The sequence below is a fragment of the Microcebus murinus genome, chromosome 3 (genome assembly GCF_040939455.1).
Source record: "Microcebus murinus isolate Inina chromosome 3, M.murinus_Inina_mat1.0, whole genome shotgun sequence".
NCBI classification, from domain to species: domain Eukaryota; kingdom Metazoa; phylum Chordata; class Mammalia; order Primates; family Cheirogaleidae; genus Microcebus; species Microcebus murinus.
The window spans coordinates 4,736,392-4,755,153 of NC_134106.1; the positions used below are offsets into that span (position 1 = coordinate 4,736,392).

Below are 18,762 nucleotides of genomic sequence, written 5' to 3' on the forward strand. Positions count from 1 at the left end.
CCTTATTTGACTTTAACCACAAATGTTCCCCGAGGCCCCCCCACCCCGTGTGAAAGGTGACAAGGTAGAGGCTATTTGGTGTTATTCCAGGAGAGAGTAATAAAGAGGGTGTCGTACTATGGATTTCTAGATGGATACTTGTGTCTTCGTCTGTAACCACCTCAAGTCGAGAGTCTATGACCAGACAAGTGGACCGAGGCCACCCCTGGGGCAGAGACAGCCGGCGGTTCCTTCTGAACCCTCAGCTTTCTTGGCTGTGTTCCAACTTTCGTTTTCCAGAAGAGAAAATTGAAACTCTAACTCAGCTGAGTGTTTGTCATAAAAGGTGTGTCCTTCCCCCCCTTGTGACAGGTTGCTCAGAGCTGCCAGTTTCCATCCCCATATAAAGCGTGTCTCCCGGGGTGCAGGGCAGTCCTGGGCATCATGTGGACCCTGGTGCCCACCACTTTCGCTGGAAAGATGCTGAGCACGTTCGGGCAGCCTCTGGGCTCTCTGTGGAGGAGCCTGGTCCCTCTGCTCTGCTGGCTGAAGACAGTACTCTGGTTGCCAGGCACCCAGAGGAGCCGGCGGCAGCAGCAGCAGCAGCAGCAGCAGCAGCAGCAGCCCAGGAAAGAGCCAGATGAGACCAGAGAGGAAGAGAAAGAGGACATCCTTCTGCCCACCACCCCCACCAGCGTCAACTACCATTTCACGCGCCAGTGCAACTACAAATGCGGCTTCTGTTTCCACACGGCCAAAACGTCCTTCGTGCTGCCCCTGCAGGAGGCCAAGAGAGGACTGCTTTTGCTGAAGGAGGCTGGTGAGTCCCCCGTCCCGGGCAGAAATCAGGATTCGCAACTGCAGGACAGTGGGGTGAGGCGACAGGGGGCTGGGGACATGCACAGGCTGGAGGGCTTCTCCAGAACTCTCCATCGCCATTGCCCATCGCAAAGCGAGTATGGCACCCTGGAAGGGTGAATCTGGGGGCAGGTGTCCAGGAGGAATTCCTAAACCATGGAGCTGCCTGCAGCCGGGTTGGTGGAGCAGACTTCTGAGTGAGCAGAGTCTGTGCAAGGTGTGGGTCCCTGTGCCACCCAGTGTTCGTAAAGAGGCAGTTTGGGAAGATTATGCCACTTTCTCTGTCCAAAGCATTAATTAATTTGGTTTTTCCAGACACAGTAACTGAAGAAAGTTGAAAAGGAAACAAAAAAAAAAAAAAACTTTGGCATAAGAATAGCAATAGTTGAGTCTTTTATTTTGGATTATGCATGTGCTTTTGTTACCTCCCAAATGGAAGGTATAAAGCCAAAAGGCACATCCAGGTAGGTTATAGCAAGGGGATTTTATTATTTGACACAAGTAAGGAGCACACAGGGGACGGTTCCCAGAGCAATGACTTTACTCTCAAGACCTGCCTACTGAACATCATCACATTAATAACTCGCACACATCTTGGAGAACTCAGCACGTGAAATTAGAATGCAACGTCTTCCATTCCAAATCTGTTCTTGCTTCCATCCTTGTCTTCCTGTCTTTGCTAGAGCACCCCCTCAGCTAGTAATTTCGGCAGTTTTGCAAACTTGTCTCCTTGTTTAACTTTTACGCTAAAGTATAGATTCCATGCACAAGACTGCACACGTGCTGAGTGCACAGCTCGATGAATCTCGCAGGGACCACACCCATGTAGGCTTGTAGGTGCAGAGAGAGAGCATCACCACCACCCAGAGGCACCTGCCTTCCAGCCATCACCCAGGCCGCCAAGGGCAATCGCTAGCTGATCTAACACACAGATTAGTTCTGCGGCATCCTCTGCTTTATATAATGAAATCTTGCAGTGTGGACCTGACTGGATCTGACTTCTTTGCTCTGCATTATGTTAGCTTAGTCACCCACCACTGATCTTGCAAGTGAAGACCCCAACTCTCCATTCTCAGTGTGGTTTAGCTCGAGTGCTTGTCATTTCTCACCGGGATTACTGCCACTCATCTCATGTCTCTGCTCTCCCATCTGAAAGCACATGATCTGATTAAAATGTAGTTTTGACACTTTAACTCCACTCCTAACCCTCTTGCATGACTCACAAGACCAAGCTAGTGAGCATCGTTGTTGCCAAGGCCCTGGGAGAGCTCAGTGTTGCCTTCAGCCTCCTCCAGCCCATGCTACAGACCCATCCTGTCACACTCATTCTCCCCGCACACCTGCATCGTCAAGCCTGTGGTCACATCACTGTCTCCTCCTAGAATGTCTGTCCCCAGATCTCTGCAGGTGAACTTTCAAAACTCCTTATCCTTGGTCCTCATTGGGTAGGATCAACCCACCCTCTGCCCTTCACTTGTGATCTCGTGCTAACTGCTGCAAATGTGTATTGCAGCACTTAAATTATTCCAGTGTGTTTCATTTTTTTGTTTTGTTTTTAATATCTAGGTCCTCAAAGAGTTTGAGTTCCAAGGGCAAATTTTACCTTTCTGTGTATAACTATTCCTGGCAAAATATCTAGAATGTAATAGGGGCTTAATGAATGTTTTTGGATAAATGAATGCATGTATGAACAGGCAAATGAGCAGAAGCCTGGTGAGGAGGAAAGAACTTAGAGTCTTCATTTAGAAGGCCAGGGTTTGAGTTCTTGCTCTGGCATTTAGTAGATTGTTCAGGACATTTAATTTTTATGAACATCAGTTTCATAATTTTTAAAATGTAGATAACAATAACTGATAAACCAGCCTCAAAATTTTCACAAATAAATGAATATTTGTATGTTTTTGTCCTCAATTATAACTATTATAAATAGTTATAATTAATACTTTTATATAATAGCCTCTCAGTTTAAGTAAATAAAACCAAAGTTAATTAAAATGCTTACACTATAGTATGGGTTTTGTTTCATATAAGAGAGATTTTTGGAAAATGGAGGAAAACCTATTTTGTTGGTGATTAAAAATTTAAATTTGCATTAAAACTTAAATTTAAATGTTCATTACTTTACATTATATTTAAAATTGAAAGTTACTCTTTTGGCTAAAGATGCTTCTAAAATATATTATTTACTTCTCTGGCTTTTAAATAGAGAAGATTGAACAGAATTAGCCATAGTGAGCATCAGGGCTGATCTGGGCTGTGATATGATCACTCGTGTCTGTTAACACCACTGTGAATCAGTTGCTCTCGGTCTAAGATCTTAACTCTGCCTCTAAGGGGTTTTCTGCTGTGCAAATCTCTGTGTTGCCTCATTGTACCCTTTGGTTCTAAGCTATTCTGTTCATCTGCACAACTAATTCCCTACATTCATGTACATCTATTTTAAAATAGGACACACAACACACACACACACACACACACACACACACACACACACACCAATTCAAGTGACTTTTTTTCCTGGTTAAAAACCTGGTCATTCCCACTGGGTGGGACCAGGGTTAAAGGAAGAAAAAATAATGTAAAATTTTTATTTCATTTTTTTTGACATTGAATAAATATTACTTTTGCCATTAAAATAATAATGGATATTCCTCAAGTGGAAAAATCCCTGTTTCCCCTCCGCCAGGTATGGAGAAGATCAATTTTTCAGGTGGAGAGCCGTTCATTCAGGACCGGGGAGAATACGTGGGCCAGCTGGTGCAGTTCTGCAAACAGGAGCTCCGGCTGCCCAGCGTGAGCATCGTGAGCAACGGGAGCCTGATCCGAGAGAGATGGTTCCGGAATTACGGTGCGCTTCCCTGGCAGGGCGCCGTAGTCAGTGCTGCTGTGGTTCCTATATTTATTTCCTTCCGTCCTGGGCTTGACGCCAGACCTGCTGGGGAACTGGAGGGGAGGAAAAACAAGTCTTACTTTTTCTAATCACTTTTCAAGCTGTGCACGGGGCCATGGCAGTTTCAGTTCTGTGGGGCTCTAAGTGAACAAGTTCGGAAAGGTAGATGACAGAATACCGGTGCATGACTATCCCACACATGTCAGTCGAGCAGGTGTACGACCTGCGGCCTTCGTTTAGCTATTAGCAGGAACAATTAACACATTTTGCAGCTTTGTAATAAAATATCTCTGTTGGGACTGGACTAGATCCATTGGCTACTGTGGGAGCTCCAAGGTATTCCACTGTGTAGCCAGGAGTAAGAACCGCTGCATCCTAAGGTAGCTGAGATTCCTTACAGGCAAATCACCTATATGTAATGTCCTTAGACCAGCACCTGGAATTCAGTGAGCACTTGAAAATGTTAGCTTATTCCTAGGTACCGTGATTTTAGGCTACAGTTATAACCTACCCCTTACAGTACAGTTCTCTATTCCTGCTTCATACCAGCTGTTTCAGCCTCAAAACCATTCCCAGGGAAGCTGCATCTGCGGTCTGCAGCGGGTGTGGACAGGGATTCCCCACGTGAGATGGTGGCGTGGGCGTGTGCTCGTGGGTAGGAGAGTCCCCCCAACGAAGGTTAAGCAGGAAGAGAAGATTCAAAGTTTCAGTCTGAGGAGAAGCAGGAAGACTGCAGGGCAGTGTGTGAAAACAAGGGGTCACCTAACGAAACAGGGGGTTAGAGAGTCACAGTGAGTTTTGAGAACCAGACTCAGAGAGACAAGAAAGGGAGTTGAGGAAGGAGTGTGCCCAGAGACTCGTGGGAGGCGTGTTCTGGGTGTGGTCCCAGATGGCCTCCAGGATAGGCCGTCCGTGGGTGTCCAAGTGGCGTGCAGAGGAGAGACAAGAGCATCTCTGCACCCCAGGGGCAAACGCTCACGTGCTCCTGTGGGGAGGCTGGTGTAAATTAGCCACTTTGGATTTGGATTAAAAAACCCACGTCACGTCCATGGTGGAGAGACAGTAGGAAAGCGTGAAGACAGGAGAATGGGAAGCAGCCTGCCCTGTTCCTAGTAGACAAGTGGACAGCCAGCTGTGACCTTTGATTGATGTTTGTGCAATATGGGAGTTTGCCTCCCAGATCCTCAAATTATTAAAGATACATCGGAAATCTATATCCTATGTTAAATCTCCCATTACAAATATTTGCAAATAATTTGAAATGTTTTTAGATGTTTTGGGGCACAAACAGAATGTGTGTGTATATACACCACTATCAGGTCCATACCAAAGCTGCAGATTTTCCACCTGCGGTTTAACAAGACAGGAATGGGTCTGTGTGCTTGAGTTGAGGAAGACACCTGTTTCAGAGCCCCTACCGCCTCTCCAAGTTTGGTGTTTTGCTAGAAGGACGCCCAGCATTCAATAGTCAGCTATACTCACGGCTAGGGGCTATGAGAGCAAAGGTAACAGGGCAAACACAGCAGGGGGAGGACCAGAGTCCAGTGAGGTCTCACACTGGCTTCTGAGTCCACACAAGTTGTACTTTCTCCCCGGCAGTGCATTACATTGACACATTTGGAATGTCTTTGTACAGGAAGGCTTGCTTGAATCTTAGGGTCCCAGACTTTTATGCAGAGCTGGTCACTTAGGCACATACATGCTGCTATGTCACCAGCCATAGCAACCAAAACTCAGAACCCCCAGCAATGCAACCAGGTGCATTGTGATTCTTGCTAAACGATCCTGAGAAGCCTTGACAAGTGGATTCAACCTGCCCGGTTGCTCCAGGCTTACTCACACACATCACCCATCAGGGACATACAGCGTGCTGTAGCAGCACATATGCAGGGCTGGCCAAAGATTGCATCACGGTTCCAGGATCTCCTGGAAAGATGCAAGGTCTGAACAAGCAGATCTGCTGCTTTAAATCTTTCTTCGCAAGAGCTTTGAAGAGAAAAGCTGAGAAAAATAGGAGGGGATGTTACAGACATACGGCAAAAGTAGGAGAGGTGGCAGAATATAGCCATGGGCTTATAGATTCTCAGCTGACTTGGCGATCCGCTAAGTGAGTCTTCACCATAGCTGGCAGTTCCCTATATTTTAAGTTTTTAACAATTTTTTTGAGAGGGTGGTTAGAGACCATGTTTTAGTTAGTTTCCTCTTCCTAATATGATATGCCATTAAGCATTTAATTTGAGATCAATTTTTAGGGCTTTCTGAGTTGTGTCAAATAAAATGCAATTGCCTTATTCTGGGTCTGGTTTCTGCCGAGTACTTAGGGGCCTAAGTTCCATATGGGTAAAATAAAAGTAGCCCCCAAAATAGGAGTTAAAAGCCACTATTTTGAGAACAGTTGCTTAAAGAGTTTTTGGAACCCCCTAGCTTCTATAATTTGAAACTAATTTTAAGGAAAAGGAGTCAAATCTAAAAAGTCACAACAACTAGGAAAACTCAGGCTCAACTGCAGAAAGTAACTCAGCCACACAGAGGGAAGCAGAGGAGGAATAAGAAAGGCAGAGAAGGAACTTGTGTTACAGGAGGCAGCAAAGGAGAGACCAAAGCAAAGGCAATTCTCAACGCTTTGACCTGCTATCACAGCTCTTCCCCTGCTGTGTTCCAGGGAGGGGCCTGTCCAGCTCTTCTGGCTCTGGCATGGGCTTCCCTTTATCTTGGTCTCCTTAGCCTCTAATACGGTCGCACCTGACATAGCTCAAGGTCTATGTCATAATGTTCAGATCATGAATCGAACATACAAGCGATGTCAGGAAGAAGCTAATGAATGTGGCAAAAATATTGGGGATCGTCTAGAGAGCAATTTTATCTGTGTGGTGGGAAAAAGGAGAAGTGAATCTATTACTTGTTCATGGATAACTCTAGAGGCCTCCAAAATATGCCTACCTGCCTCAGTGATTATATGATTTTGGTGCAGGAATACATGGGGAAAATCCCACTTAAATATATTAAGCGCTCACACAAATGCAAAGCTTTATCACAATCAAATATGAGTATCTCCATCGTTATATTATGTGCATACCTTTTCCAAGATTATTTGACACAGGAACAAAGTATAATGCGAACCTCAGTGAGTTTTGTGAGTATGAGGGAAAGTGTATTTTTAAAAATTAAAACATAGATGCAAGAAAGATATAGTTTATTGTAAAGAGACATGAGTGGCATGAAGGGTCCTGGGACAGAAATGTTTAAAGATGGTCATTTTCCCTCAGGTGAATACTTGGACATTCTCGCCATCTCCTGTGACAGCTTTGACGAGCAAGTCAATGTCCTTATTGGCCGTGGCCAAGGAAAGAAGAACCACGTGGAAAATCTGCAAAAACTGAGAACCTGGTGTAGGGATTACAGAGTGGCTTTCAAGATAAATTCTGTCATTAACCGATTCAACGTGGACGAGGACATGAACGAACAGATCGCAGCGCTAAGCCCCGTCCGCTGGAAAGTAAGTACATAGGGTCACTTTTGCTGATTTTAACTAATAAAACATTCAGGAGAGCCCTTCTTCAGTGAAACCAGAAAACAATGCTGATACAGGGAAGCTGGAAACCCACGGCGCCAGCCCCAGACCAGGCCCTGGTCGCTTAGCTCTGTTATAGCTGCAATTATACTTTCCATGCCCCGATTTCCTTTCTGAAAACCGGAACCGATGCTCTCCTACAGGATGTTGTCAGGATAAAGGTCAAAAGATATGCCACGTGCTTGGGGGTGTTCTGAAGAATTTGTCCATAGAAAGCCTAAATTTCTTCTTAAAACGTTCAGCTTATTTAGGGGTGGACATAGGTGCTCTATCGGTTCTGATGCTACTGAGTTTCCATTGAATTATCAGAAGACATTAGGGGAAAAGTCATCCCCAAGTTGTAACAAAATAGCACCTTTACTCCCAGATTCATGCTTTAGGGCTAGTCTTACTATCAGCTGCTAAAAGTTCAAGGTTCTCAGACACACACAAGCCTACTCAATCTGTACACAGCCACAACGGACAGATACTTGCAGATAAATTACTATGAATTCAAGTTTTCTACACTTGGCTGTTTGTCAGAATCAACTCGGGGTGGCTGTCTAAAAAGCAGCTTCTTGGACCTCATCCCCTGCCCAGGGTCCTGAAGCAGGACGTGTGGCCAAGGCGGGCTTAGCAGGTGGGCTCTTGAAAGTATGTGTTGCTAGCACGCTGCCCAGGTGATGGCGTGGCTATCTGCATCTGCGTCTGGACTCCAGGGTAGATGCAACTAAAGACAAAGTGCTGAATTCGGCTCTAGCAAAGAAAAGAGATGCAGGAAAACTCGTGGAATATAAAGCTACAGGTGCTAGCAGAACATGGAAAGGCAAAACGGGCCAAGCTTACCTGGAAGGCTTCATGTAAGAGGTGGCATGTGGCTGTACTCTGAAAGACGGAAGGAATTCCCACAGGTGGGAAGGCCCCAGGCAGAAGGTCATGTCCAGGCTAGAGCACCTGCCGCACAGAGAAGCTTTTCTTTCAAGGCTGCCTTGGGTGCTTCCCCCATTCTCCTGTCAGCTTCCAAGTAGATGGGGAAGGGTGTTGCGTTATCTTCCTGAGGTTGTCCTAATATGTGGAAACGGATTAAGGGAAGCTGGAAATGCTACTTACTTTTAAAATGTTTAAACAGACAGATTAATCTTGAACTTTGGGTAAGCTGAAATACCAGCCCCACTCCCTGGCCTGGAAGGAGCTGGAAAAAGCTCAAGAAAGTAGGGTGGTGGAAGAGCAGGGGCTGTGCTCCAGGGGGGACAGAGAGCTCAGCTCGAAGATGCTGATCTGCCCCTGGACACTCTGCTGTCTCACCTCTGAGCCTCCTTTCTTGCTGTTACTGTCGTCCTCGTTCTTCTCTTGTGACATCCTTTTTCCAGATATATATATATATATATATATATATATATATATATATATATATATATATTTCTTTTTTTTCCCCTCGTCGCTCTTGTTTCCTATCTCAGGGCTCTTCTCCCCTATCCTGTGACTCTTTCTCAGCTTTCCTATTTGCCTGATTCCTCCAAATTTGCCATTTCAACATCCCAGCCCATGTGGTGGTACAGAGATAGCTCTGCCTCTCTGGGGAACCGTTTCCTCACCGGAGCACTGACGTCTGTCACCCGCTGTAAATTGATGGCCCCAGACCAGGTGCCTGCTCTTAGTCCAACTGTTCACGTGGCCCAGAACCCGGTACCCAAGGCTGCCCCTGCCCGGGCGCTGTGGGCTGCAGGCACGCCCCCGCCCCATCCATAGGCTGGGAAGGGCAGCGCTGAATGGGCGGTGGGCCGGTCAGTGGGGCTGGGGCTGCCTGCAGGCTTGCTCCAGCAGCAACTGCTCCGCCTTCCGTCCCCGTCCACCCCACTTCCAGCTCCTGTGGCCTGGTTTTCTCCCCCCCTCCACTCTAGCTGGTTGATTCTGGAATTGAATGTCCCCACCCCTCTGATATGGAGTCCCTCAGGGCCCAAACCTAGCTGGAGGGTGCTCCTCCCAACACCCACCCCACCCTGAGCTTGGACCTGCAAGTCATGGGTGCAGGGATGAGTGCCAGCCCTGCCCAAGATGCTGGCCGTCCGTTGAGGAAGGCACCAGGACAGCAAACAGCAAAGACGGCCAAGACCAGGGCCAGGAGACAGGTGTCCAGGACTGGGGAGGGCAGGAGGGAGAAATAAACAGTGAGCAGAGAAGGCGAGATCAAAGGCATGTTAAAGTTCATGCTAATCTGGCTGCAATGGCATCAGAGCAGCTCAGAAGAGGACATTAATTAAACTCTGTGTAGATTAACCCTTTCCATGAAAACCCTCGAGATCTGGGCTCTGTTCTGGCCGTGTCACCCTTTGTCACCTTGGACAAGTCACTTCCTTGCTTGCCTTTCCTGGGACTGAGTTCTCCTCTTCAAACAATGGCATTACTTATGATGGAATAATGCATTACACACACTCACACAGATTTATTTACTTAAAAGAATGTTGAATATTAATGGCTTCGAAAAACATATATTAAAGTGAAAAACAAATATACTCTAGAGGCTTTAGTGAGGATTTATTGAAAATCAGCAGAAACAACAAAATAGTTAAAATGTATTTTCCTTGGTTTGGAGATTACAAATGACATGTTTATTTTTTGATGCTTTTTTTTATGGTTCATATTTCCTTTAATAAACATTCATCATTTTATAGTCTGAAAATATTAGATTACAAGACCAGGTTTTGAAAGTTTGTGTTTTAAAGAATGGTTGTGCTTCTAACACCATATTTCTAAATTTCAGGGCTGGCTTATTTCTCCAAAGTCGTGTCTTTCTAGAATGTTCCTTAGTTCTGAGTGTCTTCTTTGCTTAGCAGGGATGAGGCTTGGATCGGGGCGAAGTCAGGTTTGGTGGAAGAAATGAAGGAAACTGTTTACCGAGCAAACCCCACCCCTGCCTTCCAGGTGTTCCAGTGCCTCCTAATCGAGGGCGAGAACACCGGAGAAGACGCCTTGAGAGAAGCCGGAAGATTTGTCATCAGCGATGAAGAATTTGAAGGATTCTTAGAACGCCACAAGGAAGTGTCCTGTTTGGTGCCTGAATCTAACCAGAAGGTTGTATAGAGCAAAAGTGGTTTTGTTTACTGTCACGCGTTTAGATTGATTTCTTGCAGGGGGGGGTTTCTCAGCCAAGGGCGCGGCTCGCTGTTGCATGAGAGGTTCCGCGTGAAGAAATGGGAGGAGGGCTGTCCCAGGGCAGCGGGGACGAGGCCCACCTCCCGGCTGTGGGGTCTTTGATGAGCTGCGTTTCCCTGTCCACAAATGCCTAGAATGCTGCCTTTGTGGATGATAGGACTGTATCTAGAATCACAGGTCATCTCCATATATGATGCATATATGTATCGGCTTTACATATGCCATACATATATGACATAGTCCTACGCATAGAAGAAACTAGTGAATGCTGCTACATTGATATCCACATCATCACATTATTTATTCTAATAATCTTTTTGGATAATTTTAAATGTTGGGTAGGATGTAGAAGAAACATTTCATCAATTCTTTAGTTTTCTAATATCACTAAACTGGGTACATGCTATTAGTGCCAATTTCATACATAGATTAAGCGGGGATGGCCAAAGCGTGTCTACACTATGAAGCTTCCGGGTATTACTAAAGGCAGATTGATTGATGTGTTGATTGATCGATGTGTTGATTGATTGATATGTTCTCATAAGCTGAAGAAAAATAATTCTTTGTTCTTCCTGCCATAGTAGAGGAACCTCCTTATTAATGAAAGACATGAAAAAAATTTAAATTATGAATGGTATATCTGAATACATAAAAATTAAAAATATATGTCACACATTATAAAAACTAAAGTAGAATATGCTAACATGATATACTGAACTACGTAAAAAATATTATATACAAAAAGTTCTTTAAATCAATAAGAATCTATTAACAAACACACACAAGAAAAAACACAAATAAATACAAATTAAAATACAGAGCATGAAGATGCAGTAAGCTAGGCAGTTTCATATTGTTAGTTGGAGGACTAATTACTGCAGCTGTCCTGGAAAACAAATCGGTAACTTATGGTAATAATCTCTAAAACAGTCACATATTTTAATTCAGAAATTACACTTAAAATAGAGGAAATATTCAGAGATGCAGAGAAGTATTCATGCAGAGGCATGTTACTGCAATGTTAAGAATAATGGCAAAAATTAAAGCTAGCCTAACATTCAGCATATAGAGAACAGGTAAAGCTTTCTGTTCACAGAATGAAACATTATCCCATCTATAAAGCATATTTCAAAGACTATTAATGAAGGGACAAGGATAAATTCTCATAATAAAATATTAGGTAGAGATGATACCAGTTACATACGAAAAACAGAGTGCAAAATTAAACTGAAGTTTAATCCTAATGGACAGAAAGATGCATCTACGCATACCACTGTGGTTATCTTGGAGTAGTAGAATTATCGGTAGTTTTTTTTTTTTTTTCCCTTTTTTTTTTTTTATTTTGGCATATTATGGGGGTACAGATTTTAAGGTTTCAATAAATGCCCATTTCCCCCCTCCCCCCAAAAGTCTGAGTCTCCATCATGACCATCCCCCAGATGGTGCACATCTCACTCATTATGTATGTATATACCCGCCCCCCTCCCCCCTCCCACCTCCCCAATACCCTATTGCACATCTTATATTTTCCTGGTTAGAGCTGGAACCCATACTACTAAGTGAAGTATCCCAAGAATGGAAAAACAAGCACCAGATATATTCTCCAGCAAACTGGTATTAACTGAGTAGCACCTAAGTGGACACACAGGTGCTACAGTAATATCGGTAGTTTTTATTTACCTTCAGAACTTTTTTGGACTTAAAAAAGCTTGTAAAGTAAGTATCAGTTTTATTATTTAAGAAAACATTTTAGGCCGGGCGCTGTGGCTCACGCCTGTAATCCTAGCTCTTGGGAGGCTGAGGCGGGCGGATTGCTCAAGGTCAGGAGTTCAAAACCAGCCTGAGCGAGACCCCGTCTCTACTATAAATAGAAAGAAATTAATTGGCCAACTGATATATATATAAAAAAATTAGCCGGGCATGGTGGCGCATGCCTGTAGTCCCAGCTACTGGGGAGGCTGAGGCTGGAGGATCGCTTGAGCCCAGGAGTTTGAGGTTGCTGTGAGCTAGGCTGACGCCACGGCACTCACTCTAGCCTGGACAACAAAGCGAGACTCTGTCTCAAAAAAAAAAAAAAAAAAAAGAAAACATTTTAAAAACAGCTTCTCCCATCTGCCACCCAAAAATACACATGCAGAAAAATCTCTCCCCCATATGCTTGCATGATGTTAGGAATTCCAAGAACAGAAATTCATTCCTTCTGCTTTAGACTTCTGAGGGTCTTGGTAAATGGTTAGAGTTTGAAAGGTGACGTCGAAGGGAGCATGAATAAAAAAAATCCCGGACTAAGGGACAAGGTGGCTTCCGAAAAGAAGAGAGAGAGGGAGTAGAGGAGGAAAACCGCTCCTCTCTATGCACTATTTTATGTCATTTTTTAAAAACTCCATCTTAATTGTGTAGTTAATATGAGATCAAAGAAAACAAGGTAGTTGTAATAAATGTTGCTGCAGTATTGTTGGGTCCCATTTTTGTACAAGGGACCATTAACCCTCGTACAAAGGCCGAGTCTTAAGGTGTTCATTGATCTGACTTGTATCAGCAGCAAATCCAGGATTTGGGTGACCCCAAAGCCCAGGAACCTTCCAGCCAGTGTGTTCCAAACTTCGTGTGCACACGAATCGCCTGGGGTCTGATAAGAGGGCAGACCCTGACTCAGTAGGTCTGAGGCAGGTCCCGTAGACATAGGCGGCTCTGGGCCCTTCCCCCCACTTCCCCTGCAGACTTCCAAGAGCAGGAAGGCGCCTGGCCCTGCACAGGAGTGGGCAGGCTGCGACCCAAGGGACAGATCTGGCCTGTCACCTGTTTTAGTACAGGATGCGAGCTAAGAATTGATGGCAGAGAACGTCAAAACAAAAATAATACTGTGACCAGTGACAATGATGTAAAAATTCCATTTTCGGGGTCGTAAACACAGTTTCAGTGGAACTCAGCCACACCCATTGGCGAGGGTGGCTTTTGGGCTACAGCACAGAGTTGATCGCTTGTGACGTAGACTGTGTGGCCTGCAAAGCAGAGACTATTTGCTCTCTGGCCCTTTACAGAAAACTGTTTACTGACCCTACCTATGTGGGCGGGCACTAGGAGGTATACCTACCCACAGGAAGCACAGGTGTACCCACAGGAGGCATAGCTGTCTATACATAGAGTAATACGAAAATCCTCAGCAATGCCACCCCTTAACCTCCCAGCTACCAGCATCAAGGAAAACTCTGCTTTATCCATTGAAAAGGGGAAGTTAGATACATGGCGCCCACAGTCCCTGGGGATTCTGAGTAATGAAGAAAAGAGCTCTCCCACAGCATGAAGGAACGGAGAAATGGCCTGGGATTCCACAGTCAGAAAAGCTTCGGGGTGAAGGTTTGACCCTTTCTGCAATGGACAGAGCGTCCAGGCTTGCTAGAATCTGTTGGGAACTAACTGTATGCACACAAACCTTGTAAGGGACACAACAAAGACACTCAAGTGAGATGAGAAACGTTGGCTGCAGAATAATAAATCACAATTGCACGAACACTGTAAGAGAGACAGTTGAGCTCACATGCTGAACACCACCCTTGACACTAAGTTTGCATTTGTTTTCTCCTTTGCAGATGAAAGACTCCTACCTTATTCTGGATGAATACGTGAGTATTTCTGAGTTATACAATTACCGCTTAAAAATTAATGAAGCAGTAATGCCAGAGTTGAGTTACATGAGCATAACTATCTAGCACGTGTTTATCCTTAACTAGCATTTCATAGTTCTATTGTCAGTGATTGCCATTAATAGGACAGAACCTTCCTTACCGTGTCAAGTGTGGGGCTGTGCACGCCGCAGGCATAATCGTGAACCCAAGTCCCTGTGTTTGTAGTAACCACTGTGCACTGTGTCTCCCATGTGGCTTTACATCCATGGATGTCACTCTGAACCCATTATCTCACACCGCAGTGTCACCTGTTGTGCAGTCGTGGGCTGGAGGTTTTCCCAAAGCAAGGCACCCGGGTTACTTGGGAGGAAGGTCACCCACAGTTCACATTCTCTGGGATAACCCAGAGGCAGCCAGCTCATCCTCTGACTGATAGACCCTGCTGGCCTTGGCAACCAGAGCCCGGTTCCTCCCCAAACACCACCAGTATTATTCCTGCCCACACTGTCTTCCAGAGGAAAAGGAAAAGCCACCCTGCTCCAAATTGAAAAGCAAATCACTTTTCCCTTTCCTCTGTCTTTTTTCCCCCCTACATTTATAACCTTTGCCAATATTTCTAGCAGAGGATAAACAATCTCATTCAAAGATGTGTTTTCTTAAGAATTGAGCTCCAACCACAACTTTGGGTCCAATATTTAAATTGAGTTTGGTTTTTTTGAGAAATGCTTACTGTGACTTTTGGCCTTTTGTTATTTTCGAGTTAATCAATGATGCTTTACAGCGATTTCTTATTAATGTGAGCTTTCTTTATAGAGCGTAAGAGGAAAGAGGATAACAGAAATGTTAAGTTTATGAGTCCAAGGTAGAAAGGAAAATTCAAACAATTTATTTCGGGGATGCAAATTCTGATGATTGGCGGGGGATTTTGAACAGCGTTCCTCAACAAACTGTCTGGTCTTCACATAGCCGGAACAAACATAGCCGAGCCAAAATTTACTTTTGCAAATTTAATAACATTTTGCTTCAATAAGTCTCACTTGAGCTCCCACAAAACTCTTAGTGTAGGTCATAAGATGTGTGAAGACCTCATTTCTTCCTACAAGGTAAAATAGGATAGGATAAAACAAACAGAAGTGGATAGAATAAGATAAAAATGGAGACCCTTCACAGATAAATAAGACTCCCCTCAATCTGGTACCTGTCTGCCTCCACAGCTTCTGTATCATTCTCTTGCCCTTTCTTAAAAGAAGCTTTTATTAATATTTATGCTTATATGTTCATGCACAGGATTTTTATTCCAGAAATATCATCTACTTGCAGTTTCCGAAACACATAGTACTATTTCATGATTCTGTGCTTTTATAATGCTGTTCCTTCTGATTAAAATTGTCAAAACATAATTCAGATGTCAGCATTTGAGGGAAGCGTTTCCTGATTATCCCTTCCATTGGAGAAACATGTGCCTCATGTAGGGTGTATATAATTCGGTTTATTGTGTGCTTAATTGATCTAATACATCTACATCAGCCTCTTCCGCTAGAACTCGAGTTGGTTGAGTAGAGAGAAGGGATCCAATTAGTTCAGTATCTGGCCACAGATCTAAAAGGAAACACTTGTTTACATGATTGGAATATCAAACGTTATCTTGAATTAAAACCCTAAATTAAGCTTTACAGGCTAAATTACGTGGAAATATCCCCGTGTCTCTTATGCATTTCCTAGATGCGCTTTCTGAACTGCCAAAATGGACGGAAGGATCCTTCCAAGTCCATCCTGGATGTTGGAGTAGAAGAGGCTATAAAATTCAGTGGATTTGATGAAAAGATGTTTCTGAAGCGAGGAGGAAAGTATGTATGGAGCAAGGCAGATCTGAAGCTGGACTGGTAAAGCTGAAAGCGGAACAAGACTTAAACTCACCAGCAGGGATAAGAAAACTCCTAGCGTGGCTGCCCTTTTTGGCAAGACTGCTGTGTTGGTATTCCTCAACGGCTGAAAATCTGATTTCTGCTGCACATGACATCTGATTGTCTGTGGTCACCGAACATGTAGATAACTTGGATAACTTAAATCCATAGATAATGCAAATCATTAAGTTTACTCAATTATCTTACTGTTATTGAGAAAGGACTTCTGTTTTTGAGTTTTATTTATATAAAAAGCTTAGATAAATCACCTACATACAGGACCTAAAATCGAGTTCAAAGGTATGTTTGTAAGAAATAAGCTCCGGTGATGTCTTTGGGGGCAATATTTAATTCAGATTTGATTTTCTAAGCGATGCTTACTGTGACTCTTATATTTCAGTTTTCAAGCTATTTATATCTAGTTTTGTTCATTTGACTGAGTCGATATTTTCTGCTCAATCTCAAGATACCAGTTTTTACATCTGGGAGCATTACAAAGTATCTCCCCAAATTATTTCTGCTTGTTGTCATGCCTTTTCCTTTTGGGACTTTATACCATTGCAATGTTGGACGTTTTACCCAGGCGCATAGAAATAGTCAACAGATGTTTCCAAGAACAATAAATGAGTATCTTGCCAGTTTCCAGTGAGCCCCTAGAAGGAGATAATATGAGTAAAGCCAGCGTGGCACTGCCCCAGCACACAAAGACTACTGGGTGAATGCCCTGCCCCTTTCTCTTTGGTGATTCTTGGCAAAACCAAGACAGACACCACATTGCGCAATGCAGTTGACGTGGAGCCACTGCTTGCAGTCCTTTGCCAACACAGTATTCAGGCCACATGAGGCCGTCAAGCAAAAAAGTATGAGTTTGGTTGAGCGGGTGGTCGTCCCATATCTCTAGGTGAGGGCTAGCGCGAGCTCCCCCGCAAACATGCCAGACGCCCCGTGCAGGAAAGAATGCAGTGACGAGTAGAGAGTGTGCCTGGACTTTATGGAAATGAAGCCATGGCATAATATAAGATTTCTCAATTAACTCTGAATCAATTGAAATAAGGTGCAATCTAGGTCAATATGAGAAAAAGCAGGGTCTTCCTTTTCTAGCTGAAAGAAAGAGCACGAGGGACAATATCACTTACACTGGGTGAGGGAACAAAATCCTCTCCTTGTGGAAATGTTGCATGAAGCGTGTTTACATAACCCAAACAGTATCTCATTGCCTGGAAAATAACAATTTCCTATTATTGTTTCAAAAGAGCAAATTCATGGAAAAGTTTTTTTTTTTGGCCCAAGCAAAGAACAAGTCTTTAGTAATTTTAATTCAGCTGCAATTCCACTTCTGCTCACTGGGTGGCATTTCCATGTTGCCTGATTTCGTGAAGCACCATCCAGAAATTTTGCTTAATGATCTGTTTTCAAGACTTGGTGATTTTTGAAAGGTTTGTTTTTTGTTTCTTGAACAAAAAAATTCCTACTTAAATTTTTAGGTCACTGTAATTCAACTTAAATATGTGTGTGTTCCATCCAGCATGCTATAGCTTGCCCTGTATTTTCCATTTTACGCATTTACTTTTTTGAGAAAAGAGAACAAATTAGAAAGTTTTCTTTCCCCTGTGGGTTTTGATAGTATATAAACTATGATAGCTTCAAATAATTAGCATAAACAAAAACAAATTTTTTACGTAACATGAGTGCACTTTGCTGACCCTCACACTATTTAGCAAGAGAATAACTTTGGCAAAGAAAGACCACACGTGTGAAAGCACAAATACCTTGTCTGATACACAGCAGATGCTTAGTCAGTGTGATTTGAAACCACATCTGAAAGTGAAGTTCAAATCTTTTGAGTTGGAGTGAATTTTTCTCTAATGGCAGAAAACTAACAAAGAATAATTTAACTGAGTCATCTTATTTATGCGTTAAAGGCAAGTATTTGGGAGTGGACTTAATTATTGCTTAAGTTTACATTATAATAACATGAATGGAATTTTGTCTTAAGAAGCCTGGAATGATCAGATATGAGTAATAACCTATTGGTTTAGGAAGTACTAATCATCTCTATTATTCATTGATAAACAATATGGCAGTTACCTGTTTTCTTTCCAGTTTTGAAGTTTGGCTGAATCCTCTGAAATAGGAGCTTGTGTTTTATCTCTATCAGGAGTTTAGAGCCTAGTTGTTGGGTAGACATACACCAGGACAATCGAACCAAGTAGCAATGCGCCTCTATTCGGCAATAATTCATTCCATAATTACTCTCTTGTTGAAAGGACTCCATTTAACAGGCTGATTAGACAGAGACCGATCATGCTGTAAGATTTTAAGGCTTTGTTTTGAGTGTGTCGATGATATTTTCGTCTTTAGAGAAATATATAGATTTTTTCCATATATGTTACACTTGAGTACTGGTCAAATGTATTGTAACCTATTTTAATATATTAAAGTATTTTTTATATCGCCTTTTCTTTCAGTGGTTCAATGTAATGAAGTCTCTCCTTGGTGTGGGTTTAAAGTCATTGTGTGCTTTTACAAACTATGATTGCTAAGGCAAGTACACTTTAAAAATCAACAAAGTTATCGATAATGAGTCAGCACACTTCAGACGAGGCCCTCAGCCACAGCACTGGGTGGGGATGAGCCATTAGGGAAGATGCTCTTTCTATTCTAAAGTGAAAGCCAACATCATGGGTACTCGGCATCCCCAAATAAATTATTTCAGAAGAAACAAACTCCTATGGATGGGCAGCAATGACAGCACCTCAGCCCTTGCCGTGAGCCCTGAGTGTGGCCTGGTCAGCCACCCAA

General features: G+C 43.5%; 1 protein-coding gene and 1 long non-coding RNA gene across 2 annotated transcripts; one reads left to right on the top strand and one right to left on the bottom strand.

Annotated features, from left to right (window-relative positions):
• Positions 1–335: 335 nt before the first annotated feature.
• On the top strand, positions 336–18,417 carry RSAD2 (radical S-adenosyl methionine domain containing 2). Its single transcript, XM_012763351.3, has 6 exons — positions 336–799; positions 3,524–3,685; positions 6,994–7,223; positions 10,200–10,349; positions 14,021–14,053; positions 15,779–18,417. Exons 1-6 carry the CDS (start codon positions 424–426, stop codon positions 15,941–15,943), a joined length of 1,116 nt encoding a protein of 371 aa, XP_012618805.2. The 5' UTR covers positions 336–423; the 3' UTR covers positions 15,944–18,417.
• On the bottom strand, positions 3,412–8,978 carry LOC105870633 (uncharacterized). The gene is made up of 3 exons (XR_001153696.2): positions 8,873–8,978; positions 8,124–8,342; positions 3,412–3,780 (listed from the first exon to the last, which is right to left on the bottom strand). It is a non-coding gene; the product is annotated as an uncharacterized LOC105870633 (long non-coding RNA).
• Positions 18,418–18,762: the final 345 nt, after the last annotated feature.

Bases quoted from the DNA above. Each gene is read 5' to 3' on its own strand.
- RSAD2 (XM_012763351.3), top strand. From the start codon at position 424: ATGTGGACCCTGGTGCCCACCACTTTCGCTGGAAAGATGCTGAGCACG. The intron at 800-3,523 runs GTGAGTCCCCCG...CCCCTCCGCCAG, and splicing joins GCTTTTGCTGAAGGAGGCTG to GTATGGAGAAGATCAATTTT. The intron at 3,686-6,993 runs GTGCGCTTCCCT...ATTTTCCCTCAG, and splicing joins GAGATGGTTCCGGAATTACG to GTGAATACTTGGACATTCTC.